This window comes from Hibiscus syriacus, unplaced genomic scaffold (genome assembly GCF_006381635.1).
Source record: "Hibiscus syriacus cultivar Baekdansim isolate YM2019G1 unplaced genomic scaffold, ASM638163v2 tig00111298_pilon, whole genome shotgun sequence".
Lineage (NCBI taxonomy): Eukaryota > Viridiplantae > Streptophyta > Magnoliopsida > Malvales > Malvaceae > Hibiscus > Hibiscus syriacus.
This window is the reverse complement of record NW_024063047.1, coordinates 494,069-513,272: the sequence shown is the minus strand read 5'-3', so window position 1 is coordinate 513,272 and position 19,204 is coordinate 494,069. Positions and strand designations below refer to the sequence as shown.

Below are 19,204 nucleotides of genomic sequence, written 5' to 3'. Positions count from 1 at the left end.
TAATATATCAATAAAATAATTACGAATTATTATAAAAGAAATTATAAATAGTTTCTAGATTTATATCTTTATTTATTCATAATTTACAATGTTTATCCATTAATACTAGAAATTCAACTTTTGAGCACGTTCTTAAAGTTAAATCATTCTCTTGCTTTTTCTTTTGCTGTCTTAAACAATGTGATTTTAAAATTCAATAGAATGGATGCTCGTTAATTAAATGATATTATGAAAACCACTTTAGTAAAATAAAAAAAATATTCGATGATTAGTTCATTTTGATAATTTTGAGCCCAAAAGAAAATTTTATATCGACCTCCCTTTCATAAAGCATTATATAAATAAGGGTAAAATACATTACTAATCATTAAACTTTATAACACATCAATTTCAGTATTAAACCTTAGTTTCTTTATCGATTCGATCACAGATCAGTCAATCGTTAACGATATGATGATGAGATAGTTTCTTTCCTACCCTTTTTTGTAGAAAATTGCCAACTCTTCTAACCGTTGTTAGCAGTTAATCGTCATCCATCACTGATTGTTATTTATGGAATGATCGGTACTAAAAATTCATATTTCATTTTGTTATTTTTTTCTCCTCTAATTGTTTTCTCACAAAGCCCATGTATATCGATGAAACTCCATCTAAAGGTACGATGTTCTAATGCTTAGATCACCTCTAACGACCATCTGATGAAATTAGTTTCGAGATTTACTGTTCGTCTTCTTAATAAAATATTTTTAACTTTTTAGATATTCAAACAAACACTCAACCCCATAAATATGAGAAAGTCCCAAACCTCTAAAAATCAAGAAATTGTTGTGTTTAATTTAATGAATTTTAAAGAGATTTAGAAAAATCTAAATTGATAAAGTGATGTAAGACTATGACTTGAGTTAATCAATGTTTAAAATATCTACAAAAGACTTCAAAGAATGATAATTTTAAAGCGAAAAACTCTAATTTTAACAAAAAAAATATAATAAAATAAATAAAAGAAGTTGGATTTGACATTAACATCAAATGCCAAATCATCTTATTGCTAACGGTTTAAAAATCTAATGACCAAATTAATAAAAAAAAACTAAAATTAAATAGAAATTCTTTGAGCACGTTCTTAAAGTTAAATCCTTCTCTTGCTTTAACTTTTGCAGGCTTAAACAACGTGACTTTAAGATTCAATAGAATGGATGCTCGTTAATCAAATGATGTTATAAAAATCAATTTAATAAGAAAATTTGTTCAATGATTAGTCTATTATGATAATTTGAGAATGATGAAAATGCTATCCGATGTAAAATTTTATACTCACTTCCTACTCATAAAGTATCGTAAAAGTAAGGGTAAACTATAACATTAGTCATTGAACTTTAGGTTATGTATTGATTTTGTCATTAAATTTAAAACTTCAATATTAACACTGAACTTTAGTTTTTGTATCAATTTGGTCACCAGGTCGTTAAATCACTAACGACGTGATGTGTGGCAGTTTCTTCCCCATTTTTTTTTTTACAAAAAACTGTCAATTACTCTTACTGTCTTTGTCAACCAATCATCAAACGTCACCGGTCGTTCTTCGCTGCAAGATGGATACTAAAACATTCATATTTCACTAATCTTTCTTTTCTTTGGATTGTTTTTTCAACGAAACCGACTCAAAATCGATGAAAATTCATCTAAAGACTCGATATTCTAATGCTTCAATATCCTTCGATGATTGTCTGATGATGCTAGTTTTGAGATTCATTGCTCATTTCTCAAAAGAATATTACTCACAATACATATTTCCGAACAAACACTCTAAACCCCTTAAATTCGAGAAAGCCTCTTAACCCCAAAAAATGAAGATTTATATGTGTTTAATTGTGTGGGTTTAAGAGAGATTTTAGGAAAATATAAATTAATAAAGTGGTAGAAGAAGATGAGTCAAGTTTATCGGTGTCTAGGGTGACCGCAAAAGATTCATGCGAATGATAGTTTTCGACACAAACTGAAAATATAATGTAAAAAAAATAATTTTGATGAAGAATGTGATGAAATGAAATAATAAAAAAATTCGCATCAACACCAAACTGTCACATCATCAATTTGTTAAAGATTTAACACCCACGACCAAATCGATAAGAAAACTAAGTTTAATGCTAAAAATAAGCATTTTGAAGTTTAGTGATCAAATTAACACATAACTTAAAGCTAAGTGAATAATGGTGTAGTTTACATTAAAAGTAAATAAAGCCCACTTTAAATTAAAACTCAAATTAAGTTGCCAAAACTAGTTGTAAAATCACCTTGTTAATCTCTTTTGTAAAGGTCAGCTGAAAATGTCGTCCCACGAGGAAGGAAGTGGCGCAGCCAGTGTCCCGGGCGGAGCTGTTTCCACCAACGAAACAAATAACAATATCCCAGAGATAGTCATTTCAGTACCACACAGGTACTTCAATCTCAGCAATGTCGATATAGAGAGACTCGAGTCATTAGACAAAGCTTTTGAAGGTCATCATCAACTCAAACCCACCACCAAACCATTGATCCAAAGGGTTCCATCAACCCTCGGCATCCCCAAAAGTTTCATCAAGTATTTCAAGCCGAGGTTCACATCAATCGGACCCATCCACCACGGTGATCCTACTCTCCATGGCTCCGAGCAACTCAAGCTTCTATTAGCAGCACATTTCGTGAAGAACATTGGAGTCGAAAAGGGGGTGTTATACAACATGATCAAGACGGAGATCGGTAGCTTGAAGAAATGCTACGATCCGAAGGTGTTGGAGCCGTATGATGATGAGAAGCTGGCCTGGATGCTGTTCGTTGACGGATGTGCAATCTTACAAGCCATTTTACAATACCTTCATTATTATGAATGTGATGGAAGTAAATCGTGGAGTAAAACAATCGTTAAAACTGATTTGCAGACATTCGAGTACTTGGATCTGTTCTTGTTGGAAAACCAGTTGCCTTACCGTGTTCTCGAGTTGTTAATCACGAGCTCGAGCAGCAGCAAGGGGGGCTTGTTCATGAGATTGATCGAAAGGTTCATTGAAGCAAATTCTGTTTTTATTCCAGAAGAGATGGAAGAACAACTGAAGCAGGAAGGAGAGCCAGTTCATCTCTTGGATCATTCTCAAGAAAGAAAAGAAGATAAGCCTTTTGGAGAAATTAGGGTTCATGTGCCAGGATCTGTTTTCCACTTGCGGATACGAGATTGGTTTTTTTCCTCGTGGGTTTCGTCCAGCGAAAGAGCTTAGAAATTCTGGGATTTGGTTTGAACAAAGTGAAACCAGTCTCCCCACGGACGTAAGTTTCAGCCGCACAGGCTTTCTGGGAAAACTACGGCTACCACCGATCAGGGTGGACGAGTCGACGAGGCCAATGTTCATGAACTTGATAGCTTACGAAGTGTGCCCGGATTTCGAAAACGATTCCACAGTCACATCGTACATTTGCCTCCTCGATTCGCTCATCAACGATGCCGTAGATGTTCAAGTATTGAGAGATGATGAGGTACTCTACAATGCGCTTGGAAGTGATGAAGAAGTGGCTAAACTTTTCAACAAGATGAACCCTGTCCTTGTTTCCAATCCAGAAATTTACCTCGACGTGAAACTGCAAATCGAGGATCGTTGTGGGAGAAAGTGGATCAGGCATGCAGCTCAAGCGTATCTCACGTATTTTAGCAGCCCTTGGACCTTTATAGCATTTGTGGGCGCCATTACTGCACTTCTCCTCACTTCTCTTCAGACTTATTACACCATTATTTCAGCCAATTAAGTCTTCGTTTACTTGTCTCGCAAACCATTGTCATTTATACTAGATTTTAAACCATAAAAGCTTAAATATTGGTTAAAAAAACCGATATAATTTTCAATCCAAATTTAACACAAACTTAAATTTCAAACGATCTTATCATATCGGATTTAATCGATACTCATCAAATCTAGATCTATGGTCATCCCTAATTCTATCAGATTGCTCTGTATTTATGCTGGAATGTTTCATGAATACTCAACTTACAAGTGTTTCCCACCTTTAATTATATCATTATATGTTTTTTCTTCTTCTATTTGTGGCAGCAAAGAATTGTCTAAGCCCAATAATGGAGTCTGCTTGAAAAATCACGAGGATTCAAAGGCTTTTGAATCGGGAGGCCACTCATCCTTATTTAACTATTCACAGGTCTTGTTTGTGTGATTTCGATATGTATTTAGTCGTGTTTAACATTTGAATTAGTATTTGATGAATGAATAGTGTTTAAATTCATATGCAAATATATCATAAATAATGAATTTAACAATTGATATATTATTGATGTATGAATGAGAAAATTATTGTTCGAGTTTTAATAAAGATCATTGAAGAAAGGGGAGTGAATTTAAGATAGACGTAAAATTTTATATAAGGTGTAAACTTTTAAAATTTTAAGACAAAATAAATTTATAAAATTTTAAAAAGAACTAAAATAAATTAATAATAATAAATATTTAAAATATATAATAATTAAAAAAAAATTAAGAAAAACTACTCGAGTTACCTTCCTTGATCTAACCTTGATGTCTTTTTAGAAGCAAAAAGTTTATTTCGTGAAATGTTAGTGAAAAGACTTTTAATGCAATAAGTCTTATTCATGAGATTAAGGCTGTTTACGTTATTATCACTTATCAAATTGAATCATTTATTGAATAGAATTAATTAAAATTAATTTTTTAAAAAAATAATATCTAATAATTAATTAATTGAATTAAATTTCGATTTTTAATTTAAAAAAATAATTTTGTATATTTATTCAAATTTTTAGAAGATTTTGGATGACAAGAGAAAGGGGAAATAGGAAACAAAAATTGGTCGATCACAGGCACAGTAAAAGGAGGACTTCTTCACTGCGCTGTGTAGAGCTTCACAATCGTTATCGATTTATCCAAATCAGAAAACAACATTAAGCTCCTTCCCGGCTGCTTCATTTCATAACCCAATGAAATGATCTAAGAACAACAAAACCCAGAGTTTCCCCTTCACTGATTCATCCTCGGAAACCTTTTTTTCCCCACCATGTTTCGATCTTTTTCCCTCAAACGCTCTCTCCAAACGCACCTCAAAACTCTCGCCCATTGTCCCCAACGACCGCCGCCGCCGTTTTCGCCCCCTTTCTCCCCGATCCGCACTCTCTCAACCACCCCTTCATCCTCCTCCGAATCCGAGCTGCGCAAGTACCTTGGCTACACTGCCCTCCTCGTCTTCTGCGGCGCCGCCACTTACTACTCCTTCCCGTTCCCGGGGAACGCCAAGCACAAGAAGGCCCAGCTCTTCCGTTACGCGCCGCTGCCCGAGGACCTCCATACGGTGTCCAACTGGAGTGGGACACACGAGGTGCAAACCAGGCATTTCCACCAGCCCGAGAATCTGAAGCAGCTGGAGGAGCTGGTTAAGGAGTCGAACGAGAAGCCGGCTAAGCTCCGGCCCGTCGGGTCTGGGTTGTCCCCGAATGGGATTGGGTTGGCCCGTGGAGGGATGGTGAATTTGGCGTTGATGGATAAGGTGTTGGAGGTGGATAAGGAGAATAAGAGGGTGAGGGTTCAAGCGGGGATAAGAGTGCAGCAATTGGTAGATGAGATTAAGGATTATGGACTAACTCTTCAGAACTTTGCTTCCATTAGAGAGCAGCAGATTGGTGGCATTCTTCAGGTTTTCCCCCCTTGCTTTATTGTTCATTCATCTGTAGTATGGGTAATAGTATATATACGAAGCACAACGAAAAATATATATAAAGTTTTTACAGATTTTGTAGCTTGGATCACATTAAATTGGTGTTTGATCAGCGCCCAAGTCTTCAGTTTGCCATAATTTTTGCTATATTTTATATTGTATAGTGCTGTTCAGTGACAACTTACAATATACGTGTGAATTTTGGATGAAGTGTAAAGTTATGGAGTCAAGCTTGTTTCATTATTGATGAAGTGAATTGCATGAAGATGAGTCGTTTTTAAGTTAACTCCTTTGATCTGACATTCGTCCTTTTCTTCTTCTCGTCTTCAGGTAGGTGCTCATGGTACTGGCGCAAAATTGCCTCCCATTGACGAACAGATCGTTAGCATGAAACTTGTTACTCCTGCCAAGGGAACAATAGAGCTTTCGAAAGAGAAAGACCCGGAGTTATTTTATTTAGCTCGCTGTGGTCTTGGGGGGCTTGGGGTGGTTGCTGAAGTGATCATTCAATGTGTTGAAAGACAAGAGCTTGTGGAGCACACAACTGTCTCAAACTTGAAAGACCTCAAGAAAAACCACAAGTAATTTATTTGATTTATGATATTATCTTATGGTGATGCTGTTTGACTATCAAATTTTGTTGGGAGTCTAAGTCGGAAAAGTACTTGTAGATTCCTGTTCTTAAACCAAAGAATGAATAATGAAGAATTTGATTCTCAAACATTGTAAGCTTTATATCTCTTTGCTTGTAGGAAGATGTTGTCCAAATGTAAGCTCGTGAAGTACTTGTACATTCCATATACTGTATTCTCAAACATTGAAAGCATTTTACCTCTTTGCTTGTAGGAAGATGTTATCTGAGAATAAGCATATCAAGTACTTGTACATTCCATATACCGACACCGTTGTAGTTGTGACATGCAACCCTGTTTCAAGACTGAGAGGTCCACCCAAATTCAAACCCAAATATTCTGAGGATGAGGCTATGCAAGATATCCGTGAGCTTTACAAAGAATCTATAAATAAATACAGGTACTGCTATTCTCTTTAGGTATTTGTCCAATTTGTTGGAAAAGCTACGAAGCCAATGGAAATGATGGTCCTCTTGTGCCCTGTAATAGCCTAGCTGGGAATAACTCTTTTTTTCCATCCTATAATATTCTTTTTAAGTCATTATATTTATTAGTTCTATGTTGATTTTAGTAACCTTGTTGGAGTAACACAGAAAAGGCGAAGAAAGAATAAACTGATAAATTATTTGTGTAACTGTTTTGAGTTTGGTTTCTTTATCTGTCAACTCTTACAATTGAATTTCTAGTGCACTAACAGTACAGTACGGGTAATGGGTCTTAATCAGGGACTCATTTGGATTGGTAAATAAGCTGAAAAGTGGGATTTCTACTATTTCTTATTTTTTATGGTTTAGGGTACTGGTTTTAGCTGTTCCTTATCCATGTCAAAACTTGCATAAAATCGTCTTCTTCTTTTTTTCCTTTTTAGTTTTTGGCGATATGTTCATGAATAGCTGCAGAGAATGAGCATTTACATTTTCCCATGGAAGAAGAAACAAGCAATTATGTGGAAAAGTTATTGATCAATTTGAATGGAAACAAACTTATAAGACTAGGATCAACAAATTCCTTCTTTTTCTTTCATATATAATTAACTCCAGGGTGAGGGAAATTCAACAGGGATATCCTTTTGAAGGAGAGATAATGGATACCAATTTGGTTGTGCCTTGGCCATATTTCATGTGGTTCTGATTTTGATTCTAAATGCTGAATTTTTATTCTGGTTTGGTATTCAAACAGCCGGGAACCATATTTCTGTTTTGTAATTTTCACAAGGGGAATAGGTAATCGTTTTGGTTATGCACTTTTTATTTTGTAATGGATTGATATCAACCTTTGTGCAGGTTTTTTTATGGTTATGTGTAAATTTAAAATTTTCGGTCAATTACCTGAATGACTTAGTTTTCTGCAGGGCCAGAGAAATTACACCACCTGACAGCAATGAACCAGACATAAATGAGTTCTCATTCACGGAGTTAAGAGATAAACTGCTTAGTCTTGATCCTCTCAACAAAGATCATGTCATGAAGGTTAATCATGCTGAAGCTGAATTCTGGAGGAAGTCCGAGGGATATCGAGTTGGATGGAGTGATGAAATATTGGGTTTTGATTGTGGAGGACAACAGTGGGTGTCGGAAACCTGTTTTCCTGCAGGAACTCTGTCCAAGCCTAGCATGAAGGACCTCGAGTACATTGAAGAGCTAAAGAAACTCATTGAGACAAATGAGATACCCGCGCCTGCTCCTATAGAGCAGCGATGGACAGCTCACAGCCTGAGCCCAATGAGTCCTGCTTCGAGCTCGGCAGAAGATGACATATTCTCATGGGTAATTTCTTTCTCTTCAGTGATTTTCAAATCCAGAGCTCTCTTACTTTCCATGTAGATGAAACTAGCTTCTGCCTCAGCAGGAAAATCTACTATAAGAGACATGTCAAATTTACAAGCGCATGCATGCATACACCTATGGGATTAATTAGCAACAATGAACAATTGGTAGAAAATCTATGAAGCACTGATGCCACATCTTATGTCCGGATGTATCGGTGTGGTACCGGTGTCTGAAACAGACACTGTCAACATAATGGAATGTGTCAAAAAATAAAATAAAAGGTAATTGGACACTGTTACTGATGCCTGGAACTCAAAATCGCAATTAGAGTCTTAGAGTACTAGTTACCAATGACCTTTAACCTTTCTCTTCGTTAATGCAAGAGTCCGGTATGTATGTTGATTAGATCACGTTTTAGTGTGAAAATTGCTTGTACTTCCCATATCTAAATCTGCTTCTCTTTCTTTGTTCTGGGTATCAGGTTGGTATAATCATGTACCTTCCTACAATGGATGCTCGTCAGAGAAAGGACATAACCGAAGAATTCTTCCACTACAGGCATCTTACACAATCACAGTTGTGGGACAAATATTCTGCCTATGAACATTGGGCCAAGATTGAGGTAATGAATATATATTATATTATCGTGTCTGAATTATAAAGTTCTTTGTCTACTAGTGTCTGGGCTCTGGATTATGTAATAGTGGTTCAATGTCTGATGGTTAAGGCTTTTTTTTAAAGAAAATAAAAGAAAAACTACTGGCTCCAATGTTCTTTATCCAAAAATACAATAAAAAAATATGTTTGTATTGTTCCGTGGGTCATATATGTGTGCATATTTATATGTAAATCCAGTAATGTTATGCAGAAATGAGTTTAAACCTTTCTGGTGTATGATTCTTTGTGCATGCACTTGGACATGCATTTTTGACACTGAATTTTAGATCATTTATGGTGTCAATATCCCAACAGAAGATAACTATGCAATATGCAGGTTCCAAAGGACAAGGAAGAACTCGGAACTCTGCAAGCGAGACTCAAAAACCGTTTCCCAGTTGATGCTTATAACAAAGCACGGAAAGAATTGGATCCCAACAGAATTCTCTCCAATAACGTGCTCGAAAAGTTGTTCCCGTTGTCCGACTCCGTCTGAAAAGCATACCCTATTGTTGGTCAGTTCTTTATTCATTTAAAACCTTAAGAATCAAAATTTCATGCTGGCTGTTCTTTTGGCCAATGAAACATCTTTAACAGTTTGTACACTACATTGGAAGGATATGTGGACATTGGTGTGTAATTTTAGAATTTCTTTTACGTATAATAAGTGGTTCCAAGTGTTGGTATTTATTAATGCTACCATCATGCTATCAATTTCAATTGGATGTATGATGATCAATGGGAGAAGTAATTTTGTGAACGTGATTTCAGGCCTAACATAGACTTTGTATTTGATGAACAAAATGTGTGATGATAGTTTGGTTTGATTGATGCACCTTCTTTTATATTATTAAAATGATATGATGGGGGTTTGATTTTCACCCATGAACATGAAGCACCTTTCATGTTCAGTCATTTTACCTCTTCAGCAAACATCTGGATTTCCACCTATGAACACGAAACACTTTTCATGTTCAGCCGTTTATCTCTTCAGCGATCACTCGGGTTTTCACCTTTGAACATGAAGCACCTTTCATGTTCAGCCGTTTACCTCTTCGGACATCACCCGGATTTTCACTTATGAACATGAAATACCTTTCATGTTCAGTCGTTTATCTCTTCGGCGACCACCAGAATTTTCACCTATGAACAGAAAGCACCTTTCATGTTCAGTTGTTTACCTCTTTGCTGATCACCCGGATTTTCACACCTATGAACATGAAGTACCTTTCATGTTCAGTCGTTTACCTCTTTGGTGATCACCCGGATTTTCACCTATGAATGTGAAGCACCTTTTATTGTTCAGTCGTTTACCTCTTCGGTGATCACCCACCGACCAAGAGATTTAATCATTGATACTGGTTATGGTCCTTATGGATGCTTTGGTTAGGCCTTCATTTGATATTTTAATATTAAAAGAAATTCCTCATCTTTACCGTTTTTCAAAATAAAATCTAAATATCATTAGATTTTTAATTTAAGGTTATTTAAGTTTTGATGGCCCTTTAAAATAAAATTTGAGGTATGTTTAAATTGGAATAAAATGATAAAATTTAAAGTTTTAACGATAAAATTATATTAATACAAATTTAAAATCATTTTCCCTCTAATTATTCAAATCATTAAAAAATACAATTTTTATTTTTAAATATTAAGCTCTCAAAATCAATAAAAATATAATTAAATTATTTTATCATGTCAGTATTATGAAATGTCATATTGATATTGTAATGATTAACGTTTGATTTTATTGGTCAATAAATTATATTGATTTTTTCTCTCAATTTAAGGATCATATTGAGTAATAAAGCCACACTATTTTTGGGTAAATTACTTATTTGGTCACACGTTTATTACTTAGTTTAAGTTTTAATCACCTAAGTATTATTTTTTCTTCAAAATCATACTTAATGTTACGTTTTGATTATGTTTTGGTCATCTGTCGTTATGAAATTATCAATGATCCTAATATGACATTAGCATAAAATAATGCTAAGTTAGCATTGAAAATTATTTAAAAAAATGCAACATAAACACCACAATTAATTTTTAACATGTAATCAAAATAAAATTAAAACTTAATGTTAGTTATGATTTTTAAAAAATAATATTTTAGTAAAATAAAAATTAAATAATAAATGAGTTGTCAAAGTAGATAATTTACTCTGTGTTTTTTAAGAAAAAACTGAAGGTCTTAAATATCATTAATACATTATTTTAGACTGGTTATTTTAATTATTCAATCCTCTAACATAAAATCAATTTTTGTTATGGATGAGTGACATGACTGTTTGACCAATAAACAAGTGACACGTCTAATTAACCATTCATTTGCGCCATTTAGGTGACCCGACCCGACCAGAGACCCAAAAGGAGAAAAAAATGAAGTTTCCCGCTCCGGTTGCTCATTTTGATTTGAATAATTAGAGGGAAAAAGGAAAATCCAAATTAAACAAACAAAAGACGAGACGAAAGTAGAGAAGCTCTCTCTCTTTGAAGATCTGCTAAAACAAAAATGGCTCCTCACTTCGTTTTCCCAGCAAATCTACAAGCCCTAGAGAAGGTTGAAGAAGAACTAGAAGATTACCAAGACAGCCGTCTCTTCGTTCAAAACGCTATCGATGTCTCTAAGCTTCGTCCTTCAGAACTCGAAGAATTTGTCAAAGGTTCCAATTTCTTCTTATCTATTTCATGATTCTTCTTTTTTAGAATTGTGTCAATTATGTTTACCTTTTGTTAAGTTAGATTAGTTTTAGCAGCTTTAAGAAAACTATGGAAAATTGCGATGAGATCTTCGCTTATTCTAAAATTTTCGAACTCGTAATCTAATATATGATTATTTTTGTCTTTTAAAGTTTGTGTAAATTCGGTTTATTTTTTGCTAAAATGGATGCATTTTAATTGGTCTAGACTGCTTCAGCTAAAAGGAAATTCTGGAAAATGAAGATGAATTTGTTTAAATCTTTAAATTTTCTCTGATACTTTTTTGTTTTAAAAAATATTTTCCCCCGCGGTTGAGAAAATTAGTCAACGAAATAAGCTGGTTTGGTTTCCATAAATTATTTGGAAAAAATGATTTGAGTTTCTCATTCTTCTCTAGCATTAAAGAGTAGAATATTTATGTTTCACGTTCCAAGCATTTTTGTAACGCTAATTTTATCAATTATACATGATTTCAAAGAAATTTAATTGAACTTTGTTTCTCCTTTCAATACAGGGGTATCCTTTGATCTCTCTGATAAAGAGCTCTACTGTATCGAAGAGCAAGATGTGTTTGATCGTGTTTTCTCATCGGTTCGAGGCTTTTCCAGCCTTACACCATCGTGTAAGTCTATTCTTGCAGAAAGTCTTCGGTCTAATTTGAGTGTTTTGCTCCCGAATGTGGATTCCCTCGTGCGAGTTTCCCAAGCTCAGGATGATGATGAAACCCCAATGCTTGATCGTGTCACTTCATATCGAAACGCGTTTAAAATTTACTCGTTCTTTCTCTTCCATATTATTTTGACCGAGGAGTCAAACACTGGTTCTAGCAACAATGCAAAGGTACTATATCCCCTGCCTATGTTACATAGACTTGTGTGTTAGTGTCAGAAAGGATAGTGTGTCCGAAAGAGGAATATTCGAAATTTTCCAAGTTGTTTCATGAATTTGGAGGGTGATATCTATATACCACGTATGATTCATGAATATCTGTTGAACCTGGGTGCTGCACATACTTTAGGAAAAATGAAGAGTAGGATCCATATAGGCCCCTGCTATACTTCCTTCCTTGCTGCTTGCTGTTTTTGGTGTTACGTTTGATGGTTTGTGGATGGTCATTTGTCAGGTGACAGCAAGTACCCGTAAGAAGCAGCCAGTAAACTCATGGAATTGGGAGTTGCAGAGGGGCCGGATGCTTAACCTGATTGCAAACTCACTAGAGATCAACCTCTCTTTGCTCTTTGGATCAGCTGACCCAGACGAAAATTATCTATCTTTTATCGTGGAGTAAGTGACCTCGTCCAACTAGTCCTACTAACTATCATAAACTGTCGTTTCAGTTGAAGTGAACTTTACTTCTGATTTTGGATTTGCAGAAATGCGTTTTCTATGTTTGAGAAGGCCACGCTTCTAAAGGATTCAGAAACAAAAGATGCTTTATGTCATATCATTGGGTCTTGTGCTACAAAGTACCACTACATTGAGCAATCATCCGCTTCAATTATGCACCTTATTTACAAACATGACTTTGTTGTTACCCACATGGCTGATACCGTTGCTTTTGCTGAGAAGAAATATGCTGATGGAACACTTGCATGTTCCCTTATCAGAGAGATTGGGAGGACCAACCCCAAATCCTATGTGAAGGATACGGCTGGAGCTGAAAATATTGGGCGCTTCCTGGTGGAGCTTGCAGATCGACTACCAAAGTTAGTGTCAACTAACATTGGACTTTTGATTCCACACTTTGGGGGAGAATCTTATAAGATAAGGAATGCCCTCGTAGGTGTTTTGGGTAAATTAATTGCAAAAGCATTTAAGAATGTTGAAGGTGAAGTGAGTTCTAAATCCATTCGTCTTCAGACCAAGCAAGCCATGTTGGAAATTTTGCTTGAGCGTTGTAGAGACATTTCAGCTTATACAAGGAGTCGAGCTCTTCAAGTTTGGGCTGAGCTATGTGAGGAGCATTCTGTTTCAATTGGTTTATGGAATGAGGTTGCTGCTGTAGCTGCTGGGAGATTGGAAGATAAGAGTGCCTTTGTTAGAAAATCTGCATTGAATTTATTAATTATGATGATGCAGCATAATCCTTTTGGTCCACAACTCCGAATAGCTTCATTTCAAGCAACTCTGGAGCAATACAAGAAGAAGTTGAATGAACTTGAACCAGTTAAAACGGACAAAGGCATGAGTGATGGTGTTCCCTCTGATAATTACTCGTCAAATGGTGAAGTTGATAACGGAAATGCTGAAGAGGTGACCATGTACCAGCCTGAGAATTTAACTGATATTTTAGATGATACTGAACAAGAGATTGCTAGTAAGGATAGTCCTGTTCCAGATGTTGGGAACTTGGAGCAAACTAAGGCCTTGGTTGCCTCCCTTGAGGCTGGTTTGAAATTTTCCGAGTGTATATCTGCCACAATGCCAACACTCCTTCAATTGATGGCTTCATCTTCTGCCACAGATGTTGAGACCACCATTCTCTTGCTGATGAGATGTAGACAATTCCAAATTGATGGTGCAGAAGCCTGTCTACGCAAGATGTTGCCACTGGTAGGTTATTATTTGTTCTAATGCCTTCATGTCTATGTTATCTTCTATTTCACCTTCTTTTTCCTCTTTTTGTGCTTTTTAGGTTGACTAACCTGTGAACATTATTTTATTAACATTTGACACAAATAGTATCTATTACTGGATTTTTCAGGTATTTTCTCAAGACAAATCCATATATGAAGCTGTAGAGAATGCTTTCGTAACAATTTATATCACGAAAAGTCTAGTAGAGACTTCTAAAAATCTTTTGAATCTAGCCATAGATTCAAATGTAGGGGACCAAGCAGCCCTCGAGTTCATTGTTGGTGCCTTGGTGTCTAAAGGTGATATTTCCAGTGGAGTGGTATGTTCACTTTCATGTTTTCATAATATCTTTGTTGATTTTGCATTAAAATTTTTCCACGGTTAGCAATGGAAACCTAGAAAAGTCAAGCCTTCTTCTGTAGGAATTTCCTTTTCTGGTTGCTAGTTGTCATGAAAAAAATATGCACAAGTATTATAATTGCTAAAAGCATAAAACGTGACGACAATTAAGATGTTTGTATGGTTATAATGAATGAATCCAAGTGTGTTTGAAACATGGAATCATTTTCTGATAGACTTTAAGACATTGTTGTATTCTGTGGATCCACAAATGTAATTGGATTGCACAAATGGCTTTAGATTTATTTTTTACAGTAAAGTATCTTCGGGGTTACTCATTGAGGGAGGGATTTAGGTCATTTAGGTTGAGTTGTTTAAGTACTACTAAAGACAATTTGATGCAATCGAGTCTGAATCATTTTGTTGATTAACTGTGGCGCATCCTCCCTTTCAAGTGTTTTGGCTGCAATTATGTTATGATAAAAAAGTCTGTTCTAATAACATGAATGATTATTTTTCTTCATTGTCCCATTTCTTACAGATATCAGCACTATGGGATTTCTTTTGCTTTAACGTTAACGGAACCACTGCTGAACAATGTCGTGGGGCCTTAGCTATACTATGCATGGCAGCAAAATCATCCAGTGCAGTCCTTGGCTCCCACTTACAGGACATTATTGACATTGGGTTTGGCCGTTGGGCCAAAGTGGAACCTGTATTAGCTAGGACAGCATGCATTGCTATCCAGAGGTTGTCTAATGAGGACAAGAAAAAGTTGGTACTTAGTAATGGCAGCCGAATATTCAGTATTCTGGAAAGCTTGATTACAGGCCTTGGACTTCCAGATAACATATGGTATGCTGCTGCTGATAAAGCAATAGATGCAGTATATACCATCCATCCAACTCCAGAGATTTTAGCTGCCGATCTTGTAAAAAAATCTCTTAGTTCAGTTTTTTGTGGTAGCAGAGGAGATGCATTACACAATGACATGGTCAGTGGTAACTCCACTGCACTTTCCACAGTCCAAGTAGCAAAGCTTAGCAGATATTTATTTGTCACAAGTCATGCTGCCATGAACCAATTGGTATACATTGAATCTTGTGTTCGAAAGATCCAGAAACAGAAAGGTAATAAAGAAAAAGTGGATTCTGAAGGCAAAGAAAATGCTGAAACGCAGAAGGTAAAGAACACAGTTCAACTAATAATTTATTCTCAATTATGAATTTATAATTAGATTAAGAAAACTTATTATGAATTTATATATCTGATGTCTTCCAGGATAATAATATCAATGCTGAACTCGGTCTTGCTGCTTCTGAAGATGCAATGCTAGACACACTCGCTGAGAGAGCAGAGAAAGAAATTGTTTGTGGTAGTTTCAGTGAAAAGAATTTGATTGGAGAGTGCGCACCTTTTCTCAGTAGACTGTGCCGAAATTTTGTTTTGATGCAGAAGGTGCGTGCTGCAGATTTCCTTCTCTATTTGATTCCTTTCATTTTCCTAACTTTGGACTCCATTATCTACTTTCTCAATAAAGATTACTGCGTGTAACATTGTGATTATGACTATTTTCTTTACCATTTGAATTTATGTCTGATCATCTCTCATCATGACATTTGCTAAGTTCTTGAGAATAATCTCATTTATTTGTATAATTTATAAAATATAAATTGTACAATAATTGACTGATAAAAATGAAGTCATTTTAACTTCTCATGGAAACAAAATGAAGTTACTTCTCTTTATCTATACTAGATTGCATGTATGCTTGTTATTTTCTCTGTTTTACAAAACCTTGTTCAATAAATTGACTTTACATTTTTGTTTCAGTATCCAGTACTACAAGCCTCTGCAATGCTTGCTTTATGTCGATTCATGATTATAGATGCCAAATTTTGGTAAATCTCTCATCCTGTAGATTGTTATCTGCTATTATGAGTCCAAAGGAGATTTCATGCCTGATTATTTTATTGAATTGTTTTCCAGTGATGAAAATCTCCAACTTCTCTTCACTGTTGTGGAGAATGCGCCATCAGAAATTGTTCGTTCTAATTGCACTATTGCTCTTGGAGATCTGGCAGTTCGCTTTCCTAATCTCTTAGAACCATGGACGGAGAACATGTATGCTCGGTTAAAGGATCCTTCGGTTTCAGTTAGGAAGAATGCTGTTCTGGTTCTTTCACATCTCATATTAAATGACATGATGAAGGTCTGACAGGCTGACTATCGTCTGCATACTCTTTCTTTTTAACTTTATATATATTAGAAAGCTTTAGGGTTCTAATTCTTGGCATGTTTGGATCAGGTAAAAGGTTACATAAACGAGATGGCTATACGAGTAGAAGACAATGATGAGAGGATCTCTAGTTTGGCTAAACTCTTTTTTCTGGAGTTGTCAAAGAAAGGTGAATTGTGATATTCCAACTGCAGAAACGAGTAAAATATGTTTCTTCGACTTAAATAAGTATTTAACAATTATATTTCCAATTCTTTTGGCAGGAAGCAATCCAATATATAATTTACTCCCAGATATCCTCGGTAAATTATCCACACAAGATCTGCAGAAAGACTCTTTCTGCAACATAATGCAGTTCTTAATCGGTTCCATCAAGAAGGTAAATATATATTTTTAGATAAAAATGACACTACTGTTCTTTATAATCTCGTTAACATGATATCTATAATATTTTTCAGGACAAACAAATGGAATCACTTGTTGAAAAGCTCTGCAATAGGTTTAGTGGAGTCACAGGCATGCAATCTTTGATTGTTTAAATTCTCGTTGCATTTATTCATTGAAGATGATAATGTCCTTTTCCGAATATTATTGTTTCTGTGTTCCTGATATTCGGTTATAAAAGGTTAAAAGGTTTCAATTCCGTGGCCATAAGTGCTGCTGCAGATTAAGCTGTAAATTTTCTGGCACAGTTTGCTCCTTTTAGTAGGGTTGGCAGGATCTTGGAAGCAATTAGCAAACATTGTTTTTGGTTTAAATTATGGTTTATAGGTTCTGACCTTGTTTCATATTGCAAATAAACTATAACTATGGATGCATCCATATTATGAATGTAGAAGTTCGATTTTGCTTACAGAATGGTTCGTCTTTGTTGCAGATGTTGTGCAATGGGAGAATATTTCTTATTGTCTTTCTCAGTTATCATTCACCGAAAAGGGAGTGAAAAGGCTTATAGAGTCATTCAAGACTTATGAACATGCCCTATCTGAGGATTCTGTGATAGACCATTTTAGAAACATAATTAACAAGGTACTCTTTTCTTTCCTAGTCTTTCCTGTCTGTTATCGTGAACTCGGATCAGATGATTCATTTTATCTACGCATCGGTTGCAGAGTAAAAAGTTTGCTAAACCAGAACTGAAAGTGTGCATTGAGGAGTTCGAGGAGAAACTCAACAAGTTCCACAACGAAAGGAAGGAGCAAGAGGTTACTGCCAAAAATGCAGAAATACATCGACAAAAGCTCGGCAACGTAGAAGCGTTTGTCACGAACGCAAATGATGGAGAAGAAAGTGCAGAATCTGAAGTTGCTGAAGGTTGGTTCATGAGTTTAACCATGTACCTGTGACTCTCTAATTTCTTGCTATTCACGCTATTATCTTGTAGGTGCTAGCGATGCCGAGGTTGCCAATACGTCCGCGGAAGAGGAAACCGAAACTTCGAATGACGAACCGAGATGTAAACTTGTTGAGCCAGACGAACCTTCCGGAGCTTCGAGTGAGGTGACTGAACAAGAAGAGGAGACTGAAGTTCAATCAACGAGAGTCGAAAGGAAAGGTAATTTTAGCTTCATAACTCTGCTCCTTCCTGTTTATTAAATGTGTTTAGTAACAATACTACGGTGCTGTTATAGGGGCGTCACGATCCCGAGCTACAATAAGCCATGTGAAAGATCAGAAGATGCCCTTGCCCACATCCGCCCAAAGAATTACAAGATCAAGAAAGAAGGTAGCTTCATGCATTCTGTGTTTAATTAGGATGGTCATGGGTATATATAAAAAATTCTTAATTTTATTTGATAAAATATGGATTTAATTGAAAATAATAATATAAAATAATAATATAAAGGGGGCATTATTGCAATTATCCCTAAATAAATAAGGTATAACTATATTATTTTTTCAAATAAGATATTTTCACCCTAAATTTAAACTCAATCCTAAACCTAATAATTTAAAAAAAGTGACCTAATAAGGTTGGGTCAAAATCTGTCGGATTCGACTCTTGTATCCATTCCTAGGAATAGTTTACTTTAGTTTCTTTTACATACATACATGCATGCTTACATAAATATAATGAAATATTCCACAATTTGCAGGTAGAACAATGAAAATTATTTAGCTCCACCTATTTGAGTCACTGAATAGGAGAAATCCAGGAGTTGAATTTATTTTTTATGCTTTTTCGTAAGGTTCTACAGCCTTTTGTATAATACTTCATATGAATTCTCGTCTCTTCACTTTGTTAATCGGCGAAAGTGTTCGTATAGTCTGTAAACAGAGAATTGGATTTGGTTAGACAATATATGTATGGTTCGTGAACAGAGCTGTATTATTTAGTATTCAATGCGATACAATAAAGTCTAGTTGTAACAGTAAATTAATTTTATATTATTCATAATTTTTATTAATTATCTTTGGTTCTTTTATTAATAAATGCTGTTAATAGATTTTGAATAAATCAACTAAAATATTCAATTTCATTGTTTGACAAAAAAATCCATTGTTTTTGCCTTTGTTGGCAACTGTTAATTCCGTATAACGTTATCGTAACCATTTGAATGTGTTAACGTTCATTGAATTAAGTG

The 19,204-nt window shown here is 35.3% G+C and overlaps 3 protein-coding genes across 3 annotated transcripts; all 3 read left to right on the top strand.

Moving 5' to 3' along the window:
• The first annotated feature begins 2,327 nt into the window (after nt 1–2,327).
• Nucleotides 2,328–3,804, top strand: LOC120158014 (UPF0481 protein At3g47200-like). Its single transcript, XM_039168955.1, has 2 exons — nt 2,328–3,107; nt 3,181–3,804. Exons 1-2 carry the CDS (start codon nt 2,328–2,330, stop codon nt 3,772–3,774), a joined length of 1,374 nt encoding a protein of 457 aa, XP_039024886.1. The 3' UTR covers nt 3,775–3,804.
• A 1,245-nt stretch (nt 3,805–5,049) lies between these two features.
• On the top strand, nt 5,050–9,451 carry LOC120157993 (L-galactono-1,4-lactone dehydrogenase, mitochondrial-like). The gene is made up of 6 exons (XM_039168939.1): nt 5,050–5,682; nt 6,034–6,284; nt 6,550–6,735; nt 7,687–8,101; nt 8,586–8,726; nt 9,099–9,451. Exons 1-6 carry the CDS (start codon nt 5,050–5,052, stop codon nt 9,255–9,257), a joined length of 1,785 nt encoding a protein of 594 aa, XP_039024870.1. The 3' UTR covers nt 9,258–9,451.
• Nucleotides 9,452–11,276: 1,825 nt separating this feature from the next.
• Nucleotides 11,277–18,727, top strand: LOC120158013 (condensin complex subunit 1-like). Its single transcript, XM_039168954.1, has 17 exons — nt 11,277–11,427; nt 11,979–12,304; nt 12,588–12,748; nt 12,838–14,017; nt 14,169–14,360; nt 14,922–15,563; nt 15,662–15,838; nt 16,214–16,281; nt 16,370–16,592; nt 16,689–16,788; nt 16,883–16,998; nt 17,078–17,135; nt 17,497–17,648; nt 17,732–17,933; nt 18,004–18,174; nt 18,251–18,345; nt 18,716–18,727. The coding sequence occupies exons 1-17, from the start codon at nt 11,277–11,279 to the stop codon at nt 18,725–18,727; spliced, it is 4,026 nt and encodes a 1,341-aa protein (XP_039024885.1).
• The last annotated feature ends 477 nt before the right edge of the window (nt 18,728–19,204 follow it).